Source organism: Neolamprologus multifasciatus, chromosome 6 (genome assembly GCF_963576455.1).
Source record: "Neolamprologus multifasciatus chromosome 6, fNeoMul1.2, whole genome shotgun sequence".
Taxonomy (NCBI): domain Eukaryota; kingdom Metazoa; phylum Chordata; class Actinopteri; order Cichliformes; family Cichlidae; genus Neolamprologus; species Neolamprologus multifasciatus.
Window position 1 is genome coordinate 4,640,267 of NC_140444.1, and position 24,778 is coordinate 4,665,044.

Genomic DNA, 24,778 nt, shown 5'->3' on the forward strand with positions numbered 1-24,778 from the left:
TGCTCACACCGCATGCAGCAGGACGTGTTAAGGTCCGAAATATGGCTCCTCGTGTGGAAGTTCAGAGGATCCCCGTTCGGCTGTCTTCTGGTACCTTCTCCACATACTTGAGACAGCAGGTTTGCAGTTGGACTCGCAATGGTTTCTATTTCCTAACTGAACAGATTAATATCCCTGAAGTTAAAAGTGATTTTGCCTTTTACCACCTCAGACGCCGTGCAGGATGGTCATGGACTGAGGTTATTACAGTTAACTGCAATTAAAATAGAAACTAAAACCAGCTGAAACTAAAAATGATGACTACATGACATGTTCACGTCCTCCACAAAATGTGGTATTTGAAAATTTTCTCTAGTTACTACGTGAAACTAAACTTAAAAAGATTTACGGGACAAAAGCTAAAATATAAAACTAAATTACTTTAGCCAGGTGAGAATATGGAGCAAATCTAGAATGACTGACTGTAATTTTTCAGTACAAACATTTTATTAATCATTGATGAAAAAATATATGGGCTCTTAAATGAGGGGTGAAATAAAAAGCACTGGAAGGAACGGTCAGTACAAATCATTACACAGTGATCATGTTGGACCACCTTTGTTCTTGATAAAACTGGATCCGGATGGGAGTCATCTCCCACCGCAGCACAGCAGGGGACACTGAATAGTTTGATGAGGATGCAAATGATGTGAATCATCTGCTACGGCCTTCATTGTCCCCAGATCTAAGCTCATCTACAGGAAACATGTCTCCAACCCCAGTGTGTCAGTAAATAAGATGATATGCTCTGGAAGAATGGTCTGTAGTGGCTCCATTAGATGTGCAGAATTAGAAAATAATTGTTAAAGAGCACTGAAGTTATTTAAGACCTTACTTAAACAATTTATGTTAGTTTGTGGAGACATTCAAGAGTTAAGGTATAAATTGAATAGAAGATATGTAAGTAGCATTGTTTTGATAACCTTGTAATTTTTTTGTCCATTTTTATCCAGACAGGTTCTGAAATATGAAAAGCTACACAAACAAACAAACAAGAAATAATACATCAGTGTGGAGCTGCCATGAAATCAAAGCCATAAACTTCACGATCCAAGGAAATAATCAGCCAGACCTTCAAGACAGACTCAATACAATGCATTTTTTTTTCTTATTTAATTTCATCACAAATCCTTACCAGTACAGTAAAACATATTCAGCGTGTGTTCTGCATTAGTAGAAGTACCAACACAGATTTATTTACAGTCTACATAAAAGTCTGCGAGCGAGCCTTTCGTCTCTGTGGCAGCGACGCCTCCACAGGTTCACTCCTTGAACTTCCACTCCTGCCGGCACATGGGGCACTGCTGCTGGACCTGCTGTGAGTTCAGCCACTTCAGGATGCAGTGCATGTGGAAACAGTGGGAGCACTGACCCCAGACCAGCGGGCAGTCATCCCCAGGCACTTTGCCTGCAAAACAAACAAACAAACAACAACAAAAACACACATTAGAGAGACTGGGCAGGATTTTGCATTCAGTTGCTGATTAGCAGATACTTGTATCCTCTTGTAATACTAAAACAGGATACAAGTGTTTCCCCACACAGACCACTTAAGTATATTTAAGAACTCATTTCCATTTGTGTGAGCAGTGCCGTCCCCGATCAATTTAGGCATTTGCTCTTATTTTGAAAGTTCAGTTGCTGTCAATTAGCTACCCCTGACCTTTCCCGTGTTGCCTTTTCTCCAGTGAGTGGCTCACAGGCCTAGCTGCTGTGGTGGCGGTCTTCAATATCAACCTAAAGAACCTACGGGCAATACTACAAGATACTGCAGCTGGAGTTAATCTCCAAGATGGGTCACTGGAGCAGCCATCAATCCATTTTCCACCACCACTTATCAGTGATACAGTCAAGCTCTTCATCCTAACTCGGGGCCTCCTCCCAGTTGGACATGCCTGAAACACCACCAGAACAACCTCAACTGTCTCCTTTCGATCTAGAGGAGCTGAGGTTCTGCTTTGAGCGTCTCCTGACTAAAGTGCTCACCCTGTCTGTAAGGCTGAGCCCAGACAACACAAGAAGCTAATTTCTCCCACAGATATCCAAAATCAATTTCTTTCAGTTGCCTCTCAGTGACACCTTTTCCTTTATGCTACCGTGTCAACAGCTTCTGTGCTGTTAACAACCAGGAAGGTTCCTCTCCTCTTTAATCCAGAGGATGTGGTAAACATGTTTTCCAAAAACACAATTTCAATGTTTGGATGACACAAACCTGGATTTGTGGATATTTGTGGTAAAACTGTCTTCACTGACAGTGATTTCTGGAAATGTTATTGAGCCCTTGCAGTGATTTCCATGACAAAATCGGATCTGTTTTTAAATGCAGTACAGCCCAAAGATCACAGGTATCCAATATTGATTTTTGCCCTTAACCCCTTCACACAGATATTATGTGCTGTAGACGATGCGATATTCTGAGGCATTGCAATTTTATCTTGAGGAACATTTTTCTAAAATTGTTCCACAGCTTCTTTTTTTTTTTTGTTTCTGCCATCGTTCTCGCTACTTAGTTTGTATAAACAGGAGGGCCAGGATAAATTTGGCATATTGTCGGTCGGATAATACGTAAAGCGTTATATGTATTAGAAGCAAACCCACCAAAGAATAATCTTGTTTTGTTGTGTTTGCATCTTTAATGCAGCCACTCGTTACTTGGTGCTATGTTATTAGCTCTGATACTCACAGTCAGGACAGCAGCCGTTAAAGGCCATCCTGCAGATCCCACAGTTGTCATCGTTGGCCACCCAGAGCCAGGAGGCAACCCCGTTCCACTGTTTGATTTTCACCTTCATCCTGCGGATCTGACAGGAGCACAAACGCATCACACCGGAGCAGCTAATGCTAGCACGATGGCTAATGTTGACACACGATCTCTGAATATTAGTTCAGCAACACGTTCTTACTTACAAGGCAGCGACCACCGTCTCCTTCAGGTATCTCACACTTGGTGTTTCTTAGGTTAGGGCGTTTCTTAGCAAAAAACAAATCATTTAGCGCTGGTTTGACCGACGTCTATAACATAAAAGTGATGTTTTAGCAACCCGGGCAAAAATCGTTTCTTCTTCTTCTGTTGAAAGACCGCCAGGCTGTATCTTGGGATGGGACATGCTGCCCTCTACAGTCAGTTTGGGGGAAAACCTCAAAATAAAAGAGCACCAAAAATCTGTTTTTGAATTTTTTTAAAAAGGTGATGGTGTCATTCTGATGTTTACAACTGCTTTTTTTTTTTTTTGACAAACATACTTATTTTAATGAACCTTTATTCTATCATTGAACATTTGAGGCAATCTCATTCATTTGGACCTATCTGATATTTTCTATAATATAAGAAATAATAATTATTTTTTTAAAGGTGCTAAACAGAATTGAAATTGAAAGATTTGCAGGATGAACACTTGCACAACAATAAATCTGTAATGTGCACATAAAAGCAGCACATTTGGAAATTAATAAATAAATCCTTATTGTTAATGTTTAAAACAACTAGTTTTCGCGGCAACATCAAAACAGACAAGAGCATTAATATGAAAATATAAAGATACAAACAGTGAGGTAGTATATGCAAAATAATAGTGCATGATGATTATAATATACAGTGCAAAAAATGAAGAATGACAGGGACAGGGGTTAATGCACTTGTAGTTCTCGGGGTAGGGGTTTATTGCAGTAGAATAGGAGAAGAGGGGGGATGTATTTGACTGCCTGTTTGAAGAAGCTGTTTTGTAATTTGTAATCTGTTAGTTCTGCTTCTGATTGAGCTCTATTTCCAGAGGACTGTGGCATCGCTTCAGGTGATGTAGATGATGAATCCATTAAACTTACAGGTGGCTCTTTTTTTTTTTTGGCACTCATCCTGCGTAAATCTCACCGAGCGATAGTGTCACACGTCTGGAACCACCCATGCAGGTCTTTTCTGCTTGTGATGAACCACACCATGCAGCGCTAGATGACGAGGCCCGCTATTGTTGGCTGAGAGAAGGTGGTCAGCAGGTGATGAGAGAGGATCTTTAACTTCTTAAGGATGTAAAGCCTTTCCCCAGCCGATGGGAGATGTGGTGTGGGTGAGATCGACCAGGATGTGCACACCAAGGAACTTAAAGCTCTCCACGTCCTCCACCTGTACGCCTGAAGCAGAGTGCTCAGTATGCTTCAGTTTTCTGAAGTCTACATTGCTTCTCTGCTTTTTACTGGGTTTAAGTCCAGATTATTGTGACAACATCACACAGTCAGAGGTTGAACTCGTGGTATGGTGTATGTGTAGTCATGGGCTAAGAGCGAGCTGAGGACAAACATGCGAACACACATGAAAACCTTGACGCGTCTCCATTTCCTTTTCTTTTCTTTAAAAGCAATTGTAATGCTAGATGTCCACTAGATGCAGTTGGTCTGCAATCCAATGTGCTGAGGTAATGCTCACACTTACAGCACTGGGAGCACATCTGGTCTTCCTTCTCCAGGACATTTTTTTGTGCTACACTTTCTATTCCTTCATCTTGTTAAAATCTTATGTATCCGTTTCTATTTTTTCTAACATTATTTTTACATTAAGGGAAACAAGCACCACGTGATGACCTTAATTTTCCATTTTACAGAATCTGAGATGATGAAGTGTCAGTGATGAAATGCAGGTCACTCAGTGCAGAGAACCTTTGATCATTAGTGGAGCTGGAGATGCAGCATGAGGCCCGTATTTGTAAATTCACAGATTAACCATGTCACTAACAGTGTTGGGGAGTAACGGAATACTTGTACCGCCGTTACATATTTAAAATACAAAATATGAGTAACTGTATTCCGTTACAGCAGTGGTTCCCAAACTTTTTTTGCTGTGCCCCCCCTTGTTTTACAAGAAAAATGTTCGCGCCCCCCCTCGCGCGCACGCACGAACACATCCTCCAACCACACACACCCATATTTTGCTCCATTGCGGTTTATTTCACACCTCAAACATTTAGTAAACAATTAAGCAAATACAAGTAATCTGCAATAAATGACAGGTAGTAATAAAATAATCTACTAACTCTTTTACGCTACGTCCACACCTACACGGGTATTTTTGAAAACGCAGCTGTTTCGTCCACACGTAAACGGGGTTTCGAATCACCGAGAACGGAGATTTTTTAAAACTCCTTTTTTTGCGTTTACTGGACGAGGAATACAGAGTTCGTCATGCAATGTCAAAGGTATGTGCCTTTTTTCACGTCACGCTGTGTGCACGTTATTGCTTACATGAGATGAATTGCAGAATGGCAGGTAGAGACGAAATACTGTTAATCTGACTATCTGCAGGTTTTACAGGTTTACATATACAGGCAGTTACTGTCCCTCCATTTACAAAGGCAGAGGCGTCACGGTGTAATTATTTTACATGTAGTTGTTTTTTTCTGTGTAATAATATTCAACATTGCTATCAATACATTTTTCAAAAAATCCCTGTGCAAAATGGGTTCAAAAACATAAACAACTGTTGGACACTGTTTGTCCGTGATTTGAACCGGGGAACAAATTGTGGCAGGATCAGCCTGATATTATTTGTATCCTGTAACTTTACTGTATAAAGAGCTAACATCTCCAAAATGTCAGGAGTAGTTAGTCATTACAACAAGTGTTTGTGAACTACAAATCAAGAATGTGGGATACTGTTTGTCCATGATTTAAACAGCCCAGCGCTGCTCCCAACGAAGGGAAAACCAATCCTGCAAGGAGACCTACCTCGGCACTTGTGCAGGTGAAACCAAAGGGAAGATTTGCTTCACCATATTTTCTAGTCTTTGGCTTAGAATGAAGTTGGTTTGGAAACATATTCAGCTATGCTTCATCTCCTGCTTTGCGTTTGTGTGGGCGCCCGTGCTAGCAGTGTCCAAGCGTTGTTGTTTTTTTTTCCCTTTTCATGCCGCGCCCCCCCTGCAATGGCTCTGCGCCCCCCCTAGGGGGCGGGCCCCACACTTTGGGAACGTCTGCGTTACAGTTACCGTTTAAAAAGGTGGTATTTAGAATACAGTTACTTTGTTGAAATAAATGGATTACACGGCGGTACTTCCCCGTTTCATATTGTGGCGGGTCAGGACTGTTTGGGTTTTGTTTGACAGCTACGTTCTGTAGTTCCAGGTGGCAACGTTGCGGTTGCCATGGTTACAGGGTGACGCTCTCTCTCTGCGTGTTTCCTGGGTGAGAGAGCGCCTGATGTTGTTGTGCTAAGCTAATAGGCAGAATGCTACAGGTATAGCTCTAAAGAATGTAGCATCATAGGCAGTGTAGTCCATGCTGCAGGGAGAAAGGACTGCCATACAACGGTCGTGTCCAAATTCATGGGCTGCTTCCTCCTGAGGCCGCATTTGTAGACCGATTACGTCACAGCGACGCGCCGAAGGCTGTCCAAATTCGTAGACTCCTCCGAATGCAGCCGACAAATGAGTCCTCCTTTTCCCCGAATTTGAAGGATGGGTCGGGTGTGTCCTTCTTGGCCCACCATATCCCAGAATTCATAGCGCGGCCCAGCCAAGCTCCAGTTTCCGGCAATGGCGGCCGCTACTAAGTTTTAAAATTACTCTTATTAATCTTTCTGGGCCACAAAATAAACTTTAAACATATTTTCAGGCGAGAATGTGGGTTAGCTCGTTGATAATTAAAAATGAACACAAAAAACGGAGGAAGATTTCAGGTCCATTTTTGATTTTCGTGCCGTGGCGCTGACAACCGGAAATACTCTGAATTAAGGGCGGGAGTAGATCGAGAAGGCTAGACCGTCCAATTCCATAGCCGTTTACTTCCGGCCTACCCGACCTCCTGAGGACCCGGCCCACGTAGACCGCGAAGGCCGGGTCCTCAGGAGGATGCAGCCCATGAATTTGGACACGACCGTTATGCGTCTGTGAGCGAGGGAGGGAGAAAAAGGAAAAGTACGAGCTGTCATCGAGAAAAACGGGAGCTGGAAGCATGTAAATATAATAATAACCACTGCAGCCAAGAAGAGAGCCTGACGAGCCCAGTTGTAGGTAAGCTATTAAGACTCGACTGTACACAGTGTTCGTGTTTTCCTCCAAAAACAACAAGTTCTGTTGGAGCAGCCTTTCAACGCCTCTCTCTGTCTCTCGCTAGCAAAGTTGACCCAGACAACTAAGTAAAGCTAGTTTTCGGCTACAAGCCCGACACAGAACCCACCGTATTAGCCAGAGGTCCCTTTACTACGGTTCGGAGCCGCGGACCTTCAGTAACAGTAATAAATCACAGCAATAGTACATTCATGTAGTTGTAAACAGCATGATAATATATTAAGTAATCCAAAGTATTCAGAATACGTTACTCTCATTGAGTAACGTAACGGAATACGTTACAGAATACATTTTGGGGCATGTATTCTGTATTCTGTAATGGAATACATTTTAAAAGTAACCTTCCCAACACTGGTCACTAACAGATGACTGCAAGGAATGGAAAAGCAATTTTTCGTTCTAGGCAATAAAAACATTTTGATACAGAACGTAAAAAAGCGTGACAGGAGTCTGCAGTTTCTTATAATTCAAGTTTAATGCTGAAAAATGTAAAGCCACCATTTTCTCATTAATCCAAACACATCCTTTTTACACAATATCTCACACAAAGGTAAAGAGAAGATATGCAAAGATGAACACGGAGCAGAGAGACTGACGAATGTGATGAACAGTCACGACAGACAGTTATAGCCCTCATTTTTCAGTGAGATGTTGGTGAGAGGCGCTCACCCTCCAACAGCTAAAGTCAGAGAGGCAGGTTAAACTTCTGGTGTTCAAGAGAATTAACTGAAATGGAAATGAAAACCCGTCCCATCTGAGCACACTTATTTATGCCTACAGCTTCAATTTTTTAAAAAAAAAAGAAAAAAGGTCCACTCTGCTTTCTAAGATCTACACACAAAACTGGAGTGTGAACATGTGAGAGTAGCAAAAGGAATATAAAGCAGTAGTCAGGTTTGAACTGTTGCCTCATCAGTCAAACCTGTGAAGAGATGAAGATCAAATCGCCTGAAGGAATAAACCAGGTGAAGTCAAGTGTGCCGAGAGAAGAGTGGAGAAACACATTTTACAGGCATCTTCCTCCCCCCACTGTAATTAACATTCACCCCTTTACCCATCACACACCCGTAGCCCTCATCACGAAGAGGGCCACTCAGTAAAACAATTCATGTTATTGCAGTTAATGACATGTAGATACCACAAGTTAACCAGTAACTATTAAAAAAAAGCAGTTTTGTGTATCAAAAACAGGCAAGGTCCTTTTTTTTTGTAGGAGGGAAAACAAATATGAACACAGATGCCACAGCTGTCTTGCTCACGAGCTCTGAGCATTTCCTGTAATCCAGTCCTATAAATAACGCCAAATTTTTGTCCTTCTTTTTGATGTTTCACTGAAAGAAATGCTAAAACTTTCCACAGACGAGAACTTGTTTTACCGCTACGAATGTCTTTAATTTGCTATACTAAAAAGTAGTCCCAAGCTAACACTGTCATATACCAGCTAAAGAAGAAGATTCATATTTTATTTATCATTAAATATTTGATCTGATATTCGGTCCAAGAGCTCCAACATGCTCTAGAAAGACTCCGGAAACCCATGTGACCTATACCTGAACTGTAGCTACAGAAACCTACAGAGCTGCTTTAGGTGGGACTTGTTTTGTTTAAAGAGTCCCAAAGAGTAACACTGGCTCATCTGCAGCTCTCTTTTCAAGTCAGACTTTGACGGGACAGTAGAAACGTTAAAGCGATGGAGTAATCCTCTTGCTTTTTACAGCAGAGTGTCACAAAGAAGCAGCTGCCGGACTGTAACATTATTTTAAGCATTATTAACCGTTTCAGCACATGTATCATAAACACAGTTTTAACGTTTGTAACAACCCGAACTGCTCGAAAACCTGTTGAAAATTCAGCGAGGTACAACGATCCGTGATCGTGTGCAGATGTGTGCTCCCCCCCGAGCAACGTGGTGCCGCGTGGCGTCATTACAGTGAGGAGCAACAACCAGTGTGGCATCTGTGTGTATATATCTATGAGGAAAAAAAACACCCCGCCTTTATTTTTTGCCGTTGTTGTCAGCTGCACTGTGTAACCATGGCAACAGCACCCAATGACTCTTGGCAAAGTTGAACGTTTCTGCCCTCGACGGGGAGTCTGATCTGTGCGAAGTCATCGATGCTCATCAACCAAACAGAACACGTTTTAAAAAAGAAAATGAAATGTTCATTTGACTCACGATCGCTCGTCTATTACAGTGGTGACTAATTGATGCTTACAAAGGCTAAAATGGTATTATTTATTGACACATGGCTCTTAAAATGGCTATATCTTAAATCTTAAATAAGAGATCCGTAAACCCAATCGCCGCGTGAGCATGCGGTAGGCCGCCATGCCACTTCACCCATCAAGTGTCTCCAAAACACAAACAAACCAACGCTAGCACTTGTACAGTATCGATGTGGTCTACTGGCGCGCCGTCAAATGATAAATCACAAAGAAACATTCACCCCCTAAAGCACACTGAAATCTACATCACTCTGGAAACGTAACGATGGCAGTTCCGCCCAATTCACCACAACCGTCCGATTTCAGGCATTTCATTGGTTAGCAAGCGCCAGCCAATCAGTAGCACATTCACCAATCAGTGACAAGGCATTTCCTTGACCGCTTCATTTAACTTGAGTTCCTCAAATGTGCAGACGCTCGACAGAAAGCAAACTAACTGCGGCCGTTCCATGTTAAGATTATTTTTATATATATATTTTCGAAGCATGAGGTAGGGATGCACAGATGAATCAGATGGCGTTACTGACTTTTGCGCTGGTTAAATGTTCAAAAACTGTTCCGTGAAGAGCTAAAACACATGCATTTTTTTTTAAATAAAGTTTTTTTTCTTCTTGTTTCACTTGGAACAAAAAAAACAATATAAAGACTAAAAAAAAATGTCAGTATCAGTGCTGGATTACGGCCTAGTATTTCACAGTCAGTGCATCCCTTACTACGAGGACAGAGCATGTGTCGAGGAGAAAATCTGGCAAATTATTTTTGTTTCGCTCCTGACAAAAAGTCTGTAGACAAGAAACGGTGGTGCCGCAGAATTCACTCGAGTTTGCCCGTCTGTGCGCCTGTACGCAAGAAAAAGTCCATCTGCACCTGTGATGACGTTGGCCCAGCGGTGCAAAGCAGACTTAAAAAGAAAAAGACAACATTTCACTGCACAAGAAGAGGTAAAGACATTGTTTTTGAAATACCAGAACCAAAGTCAAAGGACAATCATGATGTACTTTTTGACGCGACTTTAAAACGTCCTGAAAACACACCGAGATAACAGGGCGGCGTGTGCATGCTGGTTAGGACTGTAGCCAGAGCGCAAACATTTCTTAAGCAAAGTATAACCAAAGACAAAAAGGTAGCACTCGCACAAGACCTCAGGAATAAGTCACCTTTACCAATCATGTCAAACATGAGTCAAGTTTAGTCACATGACAGGAATGACTCAGAAAATGTGGAATCTGTCAACTTACGCCTGAAGTATTGTGAGTGCTGCCTTTTTATCTTTGGCTATTCAGCACTGGGCCTACATCACTTTGATAGTTCAAGTCTTTGACTCTCATAATACTCTTTTATCAACTTTTTTATTCCATCCTTTCAAACTTTAAATTCATGTCAAACCTCTGAAAGTATTACTGAAACAGGAAATGACATCACTCTAACATCAGGTACTTTGGTTCTGCCAATTCAAAAACAAAATGCATCAAATGTCCCGTTTTCAGAAATGTTACTGGTAGAAGTTTTGTCATCCTGTTTTCTGAAATGTAGCATTTTTACTTCTGTTACTGCGTTTTGCACCTTTGGGCCTCCGTAAATGATTCTCCTCATACATATTCACGTTAAATAGAAATATTTCACACAGTAGAAAGTCAAACTTGTGTTATTGCTTCTAGTGGATTTACTTTGCTAAGCGTCAAGATCTGGGTCAAATATTCAAAAGATGTGATGCAACCTGTACAGCAATGCAACGAGTGTCAGAAAGCTCAACTCAGCCACAGGAGCACGCCGGGAAGATTTCACCTGTCAGTTGTCGAAGTTACTGACACCTGTACTGTTGTGATACAGACAGCTGATCTTATTTGACCCAGATCTATTAAAAGATGTTCACCCCACCCACATTTGACCTATATACAGCTCACCAGAGACAAACCCTCCAGTAACAATATGGCAAACACTGTCAACTTTTTTCATGTCAAACGTTCTTGTGTGCGTTTGTGCCCGACTGGCGTTCGTATGTAACAGCTCATCCAGTCTTTATCAGCAGACGCACATGAATGAGGTATGCGTCGCCTCAGTACGGTGTATGTGTGTGCACGTGTAAATGCATATATGTAACAGCGCCTCCAGTGTCGTCATCCTGTTCCGTAGCTCCTAGGATGAGAATATTGCTTCTTTCTTTCAGCTTCTGGTGCCTGAAAGGCGCCACTACTCACCTCCTGACTTTTATCCGCTCCATCGTGCACAAAACATTCTGCTGATGGTCTTATTCAAACTGCTGCCCAGCTGAGATGCCAGGCATGGAAAATATATGACCCTTTGTGCAAAAATCAGCCCTTTAAATTGTACATTTAGTTTCTTTTTGCCTCAGAATTTTTTAATTCTTTGTCTTCCGTTTGTGCAAGCATGCATCAGTTCCACAGAGACTGGCTGTGCAATAGGAACAGAGTCCAAAGATGATGGTTTAAGGGTATGGGGGTAGGAAAAGTTGGCGTCCGTGTTGACGGTATGGGCAGTGGAGAGGGGACGTGGGTTTTGGGAATTGAAGTCCTCTGACACCAGTTTCTACCTGGAGATCATGGAGCTGGACTGGGATTGGTTGGAGTTGGTGGTGGCGGCGCTAAGCTGAGAGAAGCCGCTGTGGCTCGACTCCAAGCTGGTCATCGATCCCCTGAGAGAAGAAACAAACATGCGGTGAACACGTGAATGCACGCAAAACTCACGCTTCAGCTAATTTCATGTGTACACGACACCTGTGCAGCCTTAAGACTGCTTGGCACTAACTGAACGCACTATGTGTGCATGACCCGTGCTCATGATGCAGAACCATGCAGTCAGAGCAAACCTAAAGGAGGGAGAATCACTCTGAATCCTACAACATTCAGGCCCTGCCACAGGCTGCAACAACTCAGGGAACGGTTTTACACCAGCCACTGGTTTTAATTTTATAATGAAGAAAAACAACAACAAAACAAAAAAAACAGCCAAAGGTCAGTGCATTTCGTTAAAGGCAGGAGCCACTTAAAGGGGATCCATTGTTAAATATGGCAACATTTTCCAATAAGGGAGGTCCATATAACAATCCCTGGAAGCTCGAGACACTGTAATGTTAGCAGTCATCTCGAGCACAGAAGCCACACCCACGTGCTGTTCAAACTGTCTGTTTACAAAAGGCACCAATCAGAACAAAGCTGCTTGAAAGTGGGAGGAGCAGCAAGGCCCAGTATAAAGTAAACAAAACTGTATCCTACAAGCTAACCTAGCAAAATCTAAAAATAAAATATGCAGCTGGAAATGAGCGAAACCGCCCACTTTAATGAGGCTTCCTGTGGCAAAGCATGAGGCACCATTTTTCTTCTATTACTTTTGAATGAATAAAAGAAACTTTAGGTATTAATTCCCATGTATAGGTAGACTGGTTTTGGATTTATATGGATGCAATATAAAATTACCATGTGCATTGACGAAACCAATGTCTTGGTTTCACATTCAAAAGGTTGGCTTGTATGAAGCCAAATTAAAATAATTTACAAAATATGACACATGGCACTTTTATTAACCTCATCCATTTCGTATGAAGTTATTAAATCCTCTATAAAAATGGTTATGGATGATTATGACCCGCGGTACCTCACCTTGTATAAATGTTATTCATTTTTGATTCCTTTTAACTGTTAACCGTAATAACCCATCCTAAGTAATTGGAACCGACCTAGATAAGTCTGAGGGACTCACCAGAGAATTAAAAATGAATAAAAAGAGCAGCTTTAAAGAGGATGACTTTAGTTCACAGGAACCCTTTAACTCCCAACTCTACAATATAAGGAGCCATAAAAAGGTAATAGAGACTTACTGTTATGGCATGTGTTATACATTACAGACATGGGAAGAAATATTGCCCTAAATTCTACATTTACTTCACTCAAGAAGGCATTTCACATCCTCAGAAGTGTAAATATCAACCTTTATCAAAACATCTTGTTAAAAACTACTAGTATGAGTTAGATGATCACGCCAAGTCTGTTTTTGAAGATAAAATAAACTGAAGCAGCATGTGCACTGAAAGCAAAGTGAGACTGAGCTGGTAGTGCAATGTGATGAGCGAAGAAAAGCAAATACAAGTCAGAAAATGACAGTGTGTATGTGCGTGTCAGTTGGGCGGCTGTTTGCTGACGTTAACCAAATCAGTTAATCCTGAGAGTTTTAGTTATGCAAGCGGGGTGATTAATGCCAGCAGGTTGCACCGGATTCTTTCCTTAGTGTGAAGAAAGCAACAACATCCTGTTAGCCAACGCTAACAAAAGTCATAAGCAAGAACAGATGCAAATTAGCATCTCTTTGCAGCATCAGAAGCAAGACTGCCATGGAGGGAGGGAAGGAGAAGGGCGCTCAGATTAGCAGCCAAAAGCAGCGATGATGATGAGCTAGTGCTAAAGAAAAAGGGGCAAACACCGAGCCACTTACAAACTCCGCACATCACAGCAAGCCGTTCTTCACAGGAAGAAGACAGAGCAGGAGGAGGGGGGTTGTGAGCGATAGAACAGGAGTGGATTGGAAAGAAAAAGCTTGATTAAAGTCGTCTTCAAGCAAGGGAACAGTATCCTCATCTCAAAACTGTGGGTCTGGAAAACTCATTATACTCCAAAGGCATTTCAGAAAGTCATCTTAGCAACATTACAGATTTCATTCATTCAAGCACCAAATGTCATACGTGGCACTATGTGGAGGATTGTATAGAGGGAAAACTGAAAGAAGACAGGAGTGAAAATGAGCAGTAATAAATGGATGACGTCTAAAATAAAAACCTTATCAAAACGGCAAAAATATGAATACATGACATATTTACACATCACAGACGCATGTAAATGTCTCCATCGTTCACCCACACACTAACCTGAAGTCCTCAGAGCCCAACACCTCAGTGTAGTACATGACTTTACACTTGTGTGAGGAGACCTGGAGGGTGGCCAGCACGTCATCCACTCTGGGCAGGTTGGTGGCCGAGCAGGCCGCCATGTTGTGGAACTTCCACTGGAGGATGTAGAAACCCGGCCACCTCGTTATGTGGGAACCCTGAGGAAAGGAAGGATTCAAAGTGCAAACAAGCAAAAATGAGGATCCGTAGAAGTAACAATGATCCAAGAAGACATCAAAAGTTCACGATCATAAACCAACCTGCACGCTCTCGCCCTCCTTGCAGGTGAGCGGAGACTCGACCATGCTGTAATCCTGACCCAGCGTCCAGGACTTGTCAATGAGCTGCACGTTGTTGCCTCCTGGGGAGGTGATGCCGTGGGCTCCCAGGGTATCTTTGCGTGGTACTTGCGGAGCTCGCTTTGAGTGGTAGATGTTGAAAACGATGTCGCCTTTGCACACGTCGAAATCCCAGGTAATAACCGAGGAGGCGTCGATGATCTCGATCACAATCTGATGGAGGTGGAAGAAATTAAGCAGGTTTACATAAAGTGCATGGGCTGTATAAGATGATGTTTTTGGCATTAAAAGTGAATCGACTGATTGCAAAAAGAAGTACGGCTGTGAAGACGTGTGGGAAAATAACTCCAGGACACCACACTTTATTATTTTTATTATTATTATAATAATATTATTATTATTATTATTATTATTATTATTATTATTATTATTATTATTATTATTATTATTATTATTATTACTATTAATATTACTATTAATATGAATATTACTATTAATATTCATATTAATATTATTATTACTCCAGGGCTCAAGTGCTGGTGCCCTGCAGGTTTTAGATGTGTCCTTGGCCCAACACAACTGATTTAAATGGCTAAATTACCTCCTCAACATCTTAAAGTTCTACAGGGGGCTGGTACTGAACCAATCATTTGATTCCGGTGTGTTGACCCAATGTGATATCTAAAACCTGGAGCACACCGGCCCTTGAGGCCTGCAGTTGGACACCCTGGTATAAGCACTAGTTTTGATGCTGTTAGCATCCATATGTGCACATATGTAAAATATGTATGTACTCAAATATGTGGGAAAATGGTATCACTTCAAGAGGGGAAAGAGAAGTATCTAAAACATGACATATGAATGCAGTTTTTAGGCCCGGTTGAGATTAAGATCAAACTTGCTACTAGGAGGAAACTGGCTTGTAGTCTAAAAGCAACTTGAAACATCAAGTTTAGAAAAATACTACATCCTCTTGAAAACAGAGAAAACAAAAAACAGTTTGTGTGTCCACTACAGAGGACATACATGAATAGTCTGGGTCTCAAAAGGCTATAAATGCCAAATCCTTTCCATATACAAGCTTCAGGTAAACATCAAACTAGAGAAGTCAGTCACCAAAAGCAGTGAAATGAAACGGTTCATTTGCGTGTGACGGTCTGAGACCATTAAGATAAAAAGCAAAACCATTTCCAGATGGGCGATTATGTTTGACAGTGTCCCTTTGGTATAAATCATGCAACACGAGGTTACGCCACATCACTGCAGGCAGATTAGATTTCAAAGTCACGCTACATGTGTTCCTCGTCCGAATTCAGAATCTACCTAAGATGCGTTTAACAAGTTACAACCACTAGGTGGCAGAAAGTTTCACAACACCTCCATCAGAGGCACTGTGCAGTTCTCTGTTGTCCTGACCTACTATTCATATCAGAGCGACACAGGCCTTCCATCGTTTTCTTTTACTTTCCGTGCATTCAGCCTCACCTCATGAGGAGCTCCTTTGAAGATGCTGGCGCTTTGATAGATCATCTCAGTCCACAGACGGATGTCCTCGTTCTCGACCTCCTCGGCCGTGCGGTACATGGACTTGGGAACCAGGCCGCCCTCCGGTACCTCACACTGCAAAGGAAAAGCACACGTGTACACTGGGTCAGTAAAGAAAATCTCGATGTGGGTGGTGTCATGTTTTAGGATCAATTTTTACTCCGAGTTTAAATCTTACAGTGACACTCACCATGCACTCTCCTCCCAGGAAATCCGGAATGATTTCCTTGTCTATGTAGTCCACGAGACCTCCAGCACCCTGATAGTCATTGCCTGCATAGATCAAGAACTTCTTGCGGGTGTTTTCATCAATAAATGGGCTCACCTGAGGGAGAAGGCAGATATTAAATGCATGACCTGCCTGTAGTAACATGAGGAAATACTGGTGCAGCATATGAAACTTGTGTTTGATAACAATCCACATTCCTTTCCTACCTTAAACCTTATAAATGCTAAAACAAGAAGTTGTTTAACCAGTTTCTTGGTTAATATATTAAAGCAATAATGGAATAATGCAATAATATGCAACAATTCTACCTTTAAATAACCAGTCAAACCCATGTTTAAAATACATCGACTTAATTAAGTCAGGAAGGTAAACACTATAAAACAAACTAAAGTCTTTTGTGACGTGCTTTTTGCATGAGCAGTCAATAGGCAGCAGAGCTAGGTGACCAGGTGTCCTATTTTATGTGTGACTGCACAGCATTTTTATCCCTTGTCCCTCATTCTACATATTGAGTCAGTGCTCCACATTTAAAAAGGAGAACCATTTTAAAAGTCAACACTGCAGGACAAAGCCTGGCTCTTTTCCAAAGACTGTAAAGAAAGCAGGAACGTTATCATCATGCATCAAGTACAGGCTAACCTGTAACCTATCTTCCTATCTTCGCCTAAGCTATGTGTAACAGGGAAAACTGAATCCTGCCAATTCAAATTCACAAACTAGACATATATTGTCACAATATGATGGAAAACCAATTAAAAAAAATAAAAAAATACAGGTCAAACAGCTAGAAGGTGATTCTTAGAGATGGCTCTTCATTTTTGCCAGAGTAAAGCGATCCTTCACATGCCGAACCTGTAACCTACAAATTTCAGTCTATCTGCACTTTGTTATTGATATTTATATTTAAAAGTGCAATAGTGTGATTTTCTGCTGCTCATTCCTGTGCAATATCCCATCTGCCCTCCCGTCATATTTCTTTTCAAGATTTTCTTATTTAATCACTAGTGTACATATATTTATATTTATAGATACATATATATTTACTCATCTTTTCTCTTTTACCATGTCTCTCTAATATTTTGCTCCTTACTATTTTTCTATTTTATTTTATTATATTTTCTCCTACTGTATCATGCTGCTGAGTGACTGCTGCTCGTCAAACACATTTCATTGCCATGTTGACCCTGTGCTAACTTGCATATGACAAATAAAACTGAAACTGAACTGAACTGTCTTGTCCACACTACCAGATGCAACCATACTCTGTTTGCTGGGATCCTGTCACCTTAAGTAGAACCCAGCAGAACTTCCAGGACTTGAAAGCTCTTATTTCCATTTGGGGCCAAAGATGCTGCTGTTGCCACTGCTTAGCAAATACTACACATTTGTGAACACTGGCAACTTCTGCATGTGTCACTGAAAATTCACTGTATGCATAATCCAGTGCTGCAGGATGACCCCACAGGGTCTGAGTTACTCTTATCCTGAGTCTCACCAGTGTCCAAAGGACTGGGAAGACTCTTGGAGCTCTCAATATAAGCAGCCGTCCTAGAGTCTCAGGGTAGTTTGCCTCCACGACCTCGATGATCCTCAGCAGCGCCTTGACTCCTGGTCGCCATAGGTGACGCATGTTCAGCCCCTCCAGATCTACTAGACATGTCCAACAGCTAGAGAAGAGGACATGAGAGGATTAGGGATGTGTGTGTACAAGGACGGCCACAAACCCATAAATGGGCTACGGCCTCTTTTTGACCACTTAGCACTTGTCACTCTGAAGTAAAGCTTAAGTGGTGAAGGCAGTGCTTGCTAATTCCGGAACCCTCCAACCCTTGCAGCACATTCTTCCTTTCCTTCTATCTGTCCTGGCAGAGTGCTGTGACGTGACAGCCTCTCACAGTTCACATGCCTTCCTGCGCAGCTCTTATCCCAGGCACCTCCTCCTCCTGCTGCTGCTTCAGAGAGCTGACAGATGACAGATACCATCTCTGTTCCCTCCCTCTCACTCTGTCAGTTGCCATCTGAATGAGTCCCCTGAAAGGCGAGCCTCATGTGCGCTTTCCATTTTGGGGGAGATAAATTCTGCTCTGGACTCACTGAAAGTGTGTGTGTGTGTTTGTGTGTACCTGTGCCCAGTTCTGACTGCTGAACCGAATCTAAAACGGCTTGCGCGTTTTTAAGCTGCTTTTAACCTGCATTCATATTCACCTACGACCACATTCAAAGCCGTTTTACACAAGCACTGGACTATACCTACCACTGATGCTGATTATTTTTCTTTGTCAACACCGACACTGTTATTAGTTCATATTAACTGTCTAGATCACAGGCAGTACGGTGAATTCTGTCTTCATACGCTCAACCACTATGGAGGCTTCTTAAAAAATAAACAAAACAAACAAAAAACCCAACAACATCTAAATTCATTTAGACTGCCATAATGTATAAAAACAGCAAAAAACAAACACACAAGTAAACCTGCAAGTTCTGAAACTCCAGAAGCTGGAAATAAAGTATGTTGAAATGGTTCCTTCATATGCAACAAATAACTGATTAGCAAAAATTGCTATTACTCTTTTATAAACAGGTATTAGATACATGAAAGTAAAAACAAAAGAAAAAAAAAATCAAACTTAACAACAGAAATAGTACAAAAATAATAATTTTCAGAATTAAGAAAATCGAGGGTGATGACATGTAAATGTTACCTTTTAAAATGTTCTAATAAATTATTTTTCAGTAGTACATCACTTTTCTGAAGCAGCAAAATAATTGAGACCATTGTGAATAAGAGGTGCAGCCTCTGTCATCCTGTGATGTGAGACCAGATACTGTGTTTAAAAGTAACCAGAAAGCAGAGATAACAGCTTTTGAAACGGAGCCTTTTAAGTCAACGTCACACAGGGCTGCTCTCTTGTTTGTTATGGAGGACTATCAAACTATTGTATGTTGTAACATCAAGCGAGGAAAGTATCACTTGTGATGAAGCACAGCACAGTTTAACAAATATATGTTTTATATTTATATAAAACATCACAATAAACAGACACAGACAAAACAGAAAATTGTACAACGGTGTTATGAGTAATAGAAGAAAGAGCAATTTGTTTCTGTAAATAGTACATATATGTTTATATCAGGTCTTTATCTTCAGTTTTCTTGTGAATTGAGCTTCCAGTCAAAGCCTTGTTTGAATATGTGATGCATTTCAGTTTTACTCTTTTCTTGAACTAAACTCAAAGACAGTCTGCAGATTTAAAGCAAGGACCAGTGGAATATAACGTAGTATCACCTTTGAGAGGCAGAGATATATTGGTTTACATATATGGTGAATAATAGAGGTCCAAGATTTTTTCAACAATCAAACATATTGACAGGTTGTAAAGGTTTACCTGATTGGCCGACCGAACACCTTTGTGTTCTCCTCACAGCGTCTCAGGCCCTCCTCATTGATAGAAAGCACCTGCAGTGACATGAATTGTACATTTGACACACTTGGCTCCCAGACTCCACTCCACAGTGACGGCAGCATTATAAATCAGCACCCTTTACACAGCCTGTGCTCTGTATATAGCCTGGTGTTAATTTACCTGTCAGGAAATGCCAGCGGACATTAATTCCCTAACCTGTAATCCAAAACCGACCTGACCCAGCGCTTCCGCCCGTGTATTACAAACCCAGCGGCCTGCCTGGCCTGAATTGCCCACTTTTTCTCTCTCTTGCACCGACTGTGTGTAGAAATGCAACTAATAGAACAAAGCATCAGGTTGATAACAGAGGTAAATTAATGAGTGCGTTATCAAATTGTCCTGTGCGATTCAAAGAAGCAGGAGTTAACAAATATTGTGGCAGAAACCCTGTCTGACCTATAAACTCATCAACCTGCACTACAAAAACAAACCTTAACTGCAGCACAGTGTGTGTTACATACGTGTCTGAGCAAAGACTCCTCCCCGAGAGCGCGCACCAGTCCTTTGGTGTCCATCTGGCCGAGCCTCAGGATGTACAAAGGACGGCCGTCTGAAAAATTAACAATTAAATAAATGTTTACATGATATATCACACAATTTACATTCCACAAAGACTACAAGCTAAGTGGAAAGGTCAGCATTGCTGGCCATCTGCTCTTCTTACATAAGACAAGTTATTGTGTACACTGAGGAATGCTTTCATGTTTTGTCCCTGTTGATACAAGGCTAATACTTGTGGAAAATTTTAAATGAGAAGATTAAATAGGCTCTGGTGTGGCAACATAAAAGCTTTGTTTGACTTATACGTTCATTCTTTTCCCAAATAAGGAATCTACTCCAAAGAAGACTGTCACTGTGAGTGTACTATTTGGGTAACCAAGTAGCACCAACAAGCTAGATCATTTTTATTTTACACACTTGGCTGAGAACTGCGGGTTGCTAAGAATGGTTGAGATCTGTTTACGCTGTAAAGTCACATAAGAAAACATTAGGTTGAAAAACTGCAAACACGACTGCACGATTGTGTAAGTGGAGTCTCCTCTACGGAACAGTGCAAGTTTAGCTCTGACATAACCTACACAAGTAGGGATGCACCGATACCGGTATCGGGTATCGGGGCCGATACTGTAAAATGTGTGTATACTCATACTCGTAAAAGTTAACCGATACCACGAACCAATACCAACTTATTTCATTAATCAGAGGGTGGCTTGTCATTTCTGTTGTAGTTTTTTAGATTGGCCACTAGGGGGCCAATTATTATTTTACTTATTATTTATTTTATAATTTTTATATTTTATTATTTATTTAATAATTATTATTTTGTTTGTTTGTTTACAATATGGACACTCTGCAATAATTTAAAAGTTTATTTTATTCTCAAACCTAATTTGTATTTATTTTATTCCAAACAGAAGTGTTTATTTATTATTCCGAAAGCTCGAGACAGTGCCAATAGTTCAGTGATATTTTGTAAAATTACAATGTGGAGACTCGGCAATAATTTAACAGAAGTGCTTATTTTTCACTTGAAATTTTTTTGTGGTCATTTTTATTAAGATTTTATTTTTTATCGGCAGGGAATATAATAAAACCTGTCTTCCAATTAATTGTATTTGTGTGTGTGTGTGTGGTAGAAGTATCGTTTTTTGTACTCTGTATCGGCAAGTACTCAGATCCAAGTATCGGTATTGTATCGGTTTGAAAAAATTGGTATCGTTGCATCCCTGTACACAAGTCATAAGATCATGTGTTTCCATACTGATGCACATGCCAGATTTCAGTATGCCTAATAAAATGATCTTTAGGTGCGGCTGTAAATACCAACCCACCTTTGTCGTGGTGGTGCCAGCCGCCGGTGTAGTAGTCCTGAAGAACCTGTGGGGAGCTCCAGGTTTCCAGCAGGTAGTCCACCTGGTGCTGCTTCCTCCAGGTCAGAGACTGGCACAAGATCTCCCGCGCTTTATCCATGTTGAAATCTCTGGCCCGCAAGAAACGAAGGATGTGCTCATCTTTAGGGATCTGAACAGAGTTGGAAATGGTTACACTTGCCACCATAAAACACATCACTGTTATTTAAAGACATTATAAAGCTAATTTGTGAATAGTTAATGTAAAATACAACATTATCAGTAGGGGTGGGGGAAAAAATCGATACTGTGTAGTATGGTGATATTTTGTTTGCTAATAATGTATCGATACAGGGACAGAAGAAATCGATATTTTGTTACAAAAAAGGTTTTTGTGCTCTGACTTCAGAGCATGTTGATCCTTTTTCTGAGCAAGAATCCTGACATTCCTTCACTGTCCAAATGTGTTTAACTTTTTTATAGCAGCAATAAACATGACAGTTTACTTATTTTAATTTAAGACATGTTTTATTTTAATTAAGTTTAAAACTTTTTTATTTAATGTAAAATTATATTTTGTTTTAATTTACTTTCAAATTCTTCAGTTGCTGAAGGGGCTGCATAGTTTTCATAAATTTCATAGTTCAGAATAGCTCTAATTGTACCAGATGGTTGTTCAGTTAAGTTGGACTAGACTGTAATACAAACCGTTCGGTTTGTCAACAATAAAACGAAAGAGAAAGACTGAGTGTGAGACTTTGATATTAGATAAAATGAATATTGATAAAGTTTACCTTTATGTACAGAATCTGAATATCGCAAAATATTTTTAAAAAATTGCAATAATATCGTATCGTGCTTTAAGTATTGTGATAATATCGTATCGTGGGATGTATGGTGATTCCCACCTCTAATTATCAGTAGCCTAGCTAAAATATAGTAGTGCTAAATATTACTTTTAGCAATAACTAACTCAAATGTATCAAAATGTATCAATAATGTATCCAGTCATATTTTGTTATTATTCCTTTTGAGAAACAGTGCCGTACCTTTCCCTTGTGTGTCTCCTGAAGCCACTTGCGCAGTCTGATCAGGCAACTCTCCTGCAGGGGTGTCAGGTCACCCAGGTAACGTTTGATATAGTCTGCATCCAGCTTGTCTGCAACATAAAAAAAACCCACAAAAAGTTAGACTGCTGGATAGTAAATTAATGTGTAATAAACTTTTACTGAAATATCACCCATAAATCACAAATTCTAATCAAAATCTTAGATTCTGTAAACAAGGCCTTGCCCTAGCTGTCAACAGACATGTAATTGGATGTCACGATTCACAATAAGAAATGTTTTTCCAGAAATTACATTCATAACTGTAAACAACCTTTCAAGACGCTGAATTCCATTCTCACACCCATCCCCATTCTTGAGCAACTACTTTTCCTCAGTTATTTAAATTATTCACCAAAGTTCTCTAACTGTTTCTTTTCAACGATGCTTGCAGATGACAAACTGTTGCGGCAGTGCTATAAACCAAATAAAATGTCCCTCCAAGTTTAGTTACACAATACGATTTCAATATTAGCCATTTTTTGCAGAATATAATTATATACACAATTATAAAATAAGCTTCTAGGATTCATTTTCTGAATCGTCAGGTACAGACCTTCTGGTGTCCCCGGCAGAATCTCTGCAAGGCTGTCGTTCTGAAGCAAGTTGCTTTCCTGCTTTGCATCCTGTGAGGGTCCATCCCTGGCATCTGCAGACACTGGGACTGAATCAGCAGGCACGATTCCAAGCTCAGGTTGGTTCGTTGAGAGGCTGGTCGGGCTGGAGAGAGGCAGGGAATGAGAGAAGGGACTCCAGCGGGGCACATGAGTGATCCCCTCATCATCTAGCTCCTTTAGGTAGTATTCTATGATTTCTTTTCCCTGTTAGAAGGAAGGAAAACAAGTGTGAGAATACCGAAAAACGTGATCTACATGTGTTTTTATTCAACCAAGAAAGGCCGTGTAGCGTTTAGCATTTTCCAACTCGAGCGTCATTTCAAACTGAAGCATCAGTTAATGAAAACAGAAGGAAAAAATAAAAGGACTGTATTCAACATTGTTCATTAATGAAGGTGGATGACTCACTGGGTCCATAACAAAAGAGCCCTGTCCAGTCTAAAAGTTTACATAAGCTTATTTATGCAATTACAGTGTGAGATGGACTGAGTCATGTTCCAGAAACATCCAACCTCGTAGGACAGAGTGATCTCTGAATAATTCATAACGCCGTCGTCGTGTTGTTTAATGTTACTGTGCATCGGTACATTCACACATAGATGACGGGATGAAACAATAAGCACACACAAACACACCTTTTTGATACTGCTGGCATACTGCTTCATAGCAATCTTTTCCACGGTGCTCTCAAAGCCGAAGAAGGACTTGATGTCCAGACTGGCGGTTTGCTCAAAACACGTCCAGTCTTCATTCTCCGGGTGGACCTGGACGGACACACACACACACACACACACACTTTATATTAAAGCTGTAAACAACACAGAACCGCATAACCATGTTACTATGGTAACCATACACCCAGCTTCATTACATGATGACGCACAAAGAAGGCAATTTTCACACCGAGCACTCTGAGTGGGAGTCTGTGTGTCAGTCTGTCCATGTTAAAATTAGCCAGCATTTCACACATGAACAGTCATGAAGCTTCAAATACACACATTTCCCTCAGTGCTGTGTGAAGGTCATCTTCGGCAACAGCAAAAATCATTCTACAATCATGCTCGGCAGCTGGAATTGATTTCTTTTTGAAGTTATGGCTTTTAGAAGTTATTAAAGTGAGTGGGAGAGAAACTCGACATTAGTTTCTGTGGGTCAGGGACATAAACATAAACAAACTCACCAAATTCAGTAACTTTAATAATTTCACATTTGTCCCCTAGACTTTTATGCACAATCCTTAAAGTGCTGTTTTCAGGCCAAACTGCAGCAGTAAGGACTGGCTGGCCAGTATATTTGCATTTGCAGCCGTAGCGCCCAAGCTGTGGAATAATTTACCCCTACACATCAGACAGGCTCCCACTGTCAATCTTTTTAAATCTTATCTTAAAACGCATTTTTATTTACTGGCTTTTAATATAGCATGAGAGTTATTTGTTAATTCATATTTGGTG

At 40.8% G+C, this 24,778-nt stretch overlaps 2 protein-coding genes and 1 long non-coding RNA gene across 5 annotated transcripts in view; 1 reads left to right on the forward strand and 2 right to left on the reverse strand.

The window, feature by feature from the left end:
- Positions 1-24,778, forward strand: part of LOC146516196 (uncharacterized) — a 390,625-nt gene that overhangs the window by 333,016 nt on the left and 32,831 nt on the right. The window lies entirely within an intron of this gene.
- anapc11 (APC11 anaphase promoting complex subunit 11 homolog (yeast)) lies at positions 1,132-3,112 on the reverse strand. Its single transcript, XM_085162792.1, has 3 exons — positions 2,947-3,112; positions 2,723-2,840; positions 1,132-1,447 (listed from the first exon to the last, which is right to left on the reverse strand). The coding sequence occupies exons 2-3, from the start codon at positions 2,829-2,831 to the stop codon at positions 1,302-1,304; spliced, it is 255 nt and encodes an 84-aa protein (XP_085018918.1). The 5' UTR covers positions 2,832-2,840; positions 2,947-3,112; the 3' UTR covers positions 1,132-1,301.
- The window catches only part of LOC146516203 (SEC14-like protein 1), a 41,781-nt gene continuing 24,550 nt past the window's right edge, over positions 7,548-24,778 (reverse strand). For 2 of the 3 annotated variants that reach the window (XM_085162768.1, XM_085162765.1), the window contains 13 exons: positions 23,963-24,091; positions 23,267-23,531; positions 22,654-22,763; positions 21,587-21,776; positions 20,216-20,304; positions 19,677-19,747; positions 17,783-17,954; positions 16,249-16,383; positions 15,999-16,133; positions 14,475-14,726; positions 14,194-14,372; positions 13,764-13,790; positions 7,548-11,970 (listed from right to left, as the gene is read on the reverse strand). In XM_085162768.1, coding sequence (XP_085018894.1) covers positions 11,865-11,970; positions 13,764-13,790; positions 14,194-14,372; positions 14,475-14,726; positions 15,999-16,133; positions 16,249-16,383; positions 17,783-17,954; positions 19,677-19,747; positions 20,216-20,304; positions 21,587-21,776; positions 22,654-22,763; positions 23,267-23,531; positions 23,963-24,091 — 1,860 coding nt within the window. In that variant the 3' untranslated portion in view covers positions 7,548-11,864. The remainder of the gene's footprint in view (positions 11,971-13,763; positions 13,791-14,193; positions 14,373-14,474; positions 14,727-15,998; positions 16,134-16,248; positions 16,384-17,782; positions 17,955-19,676; positions 19,748-20,215; positions 20,305-21,586; positions 21,777-22,653; positions 22,764-23,266; positions 23,532-23,962; positions 24,092-24,778) is intronic. The other variant, XM_085162767.1, reaches the window with a different exon arrangement.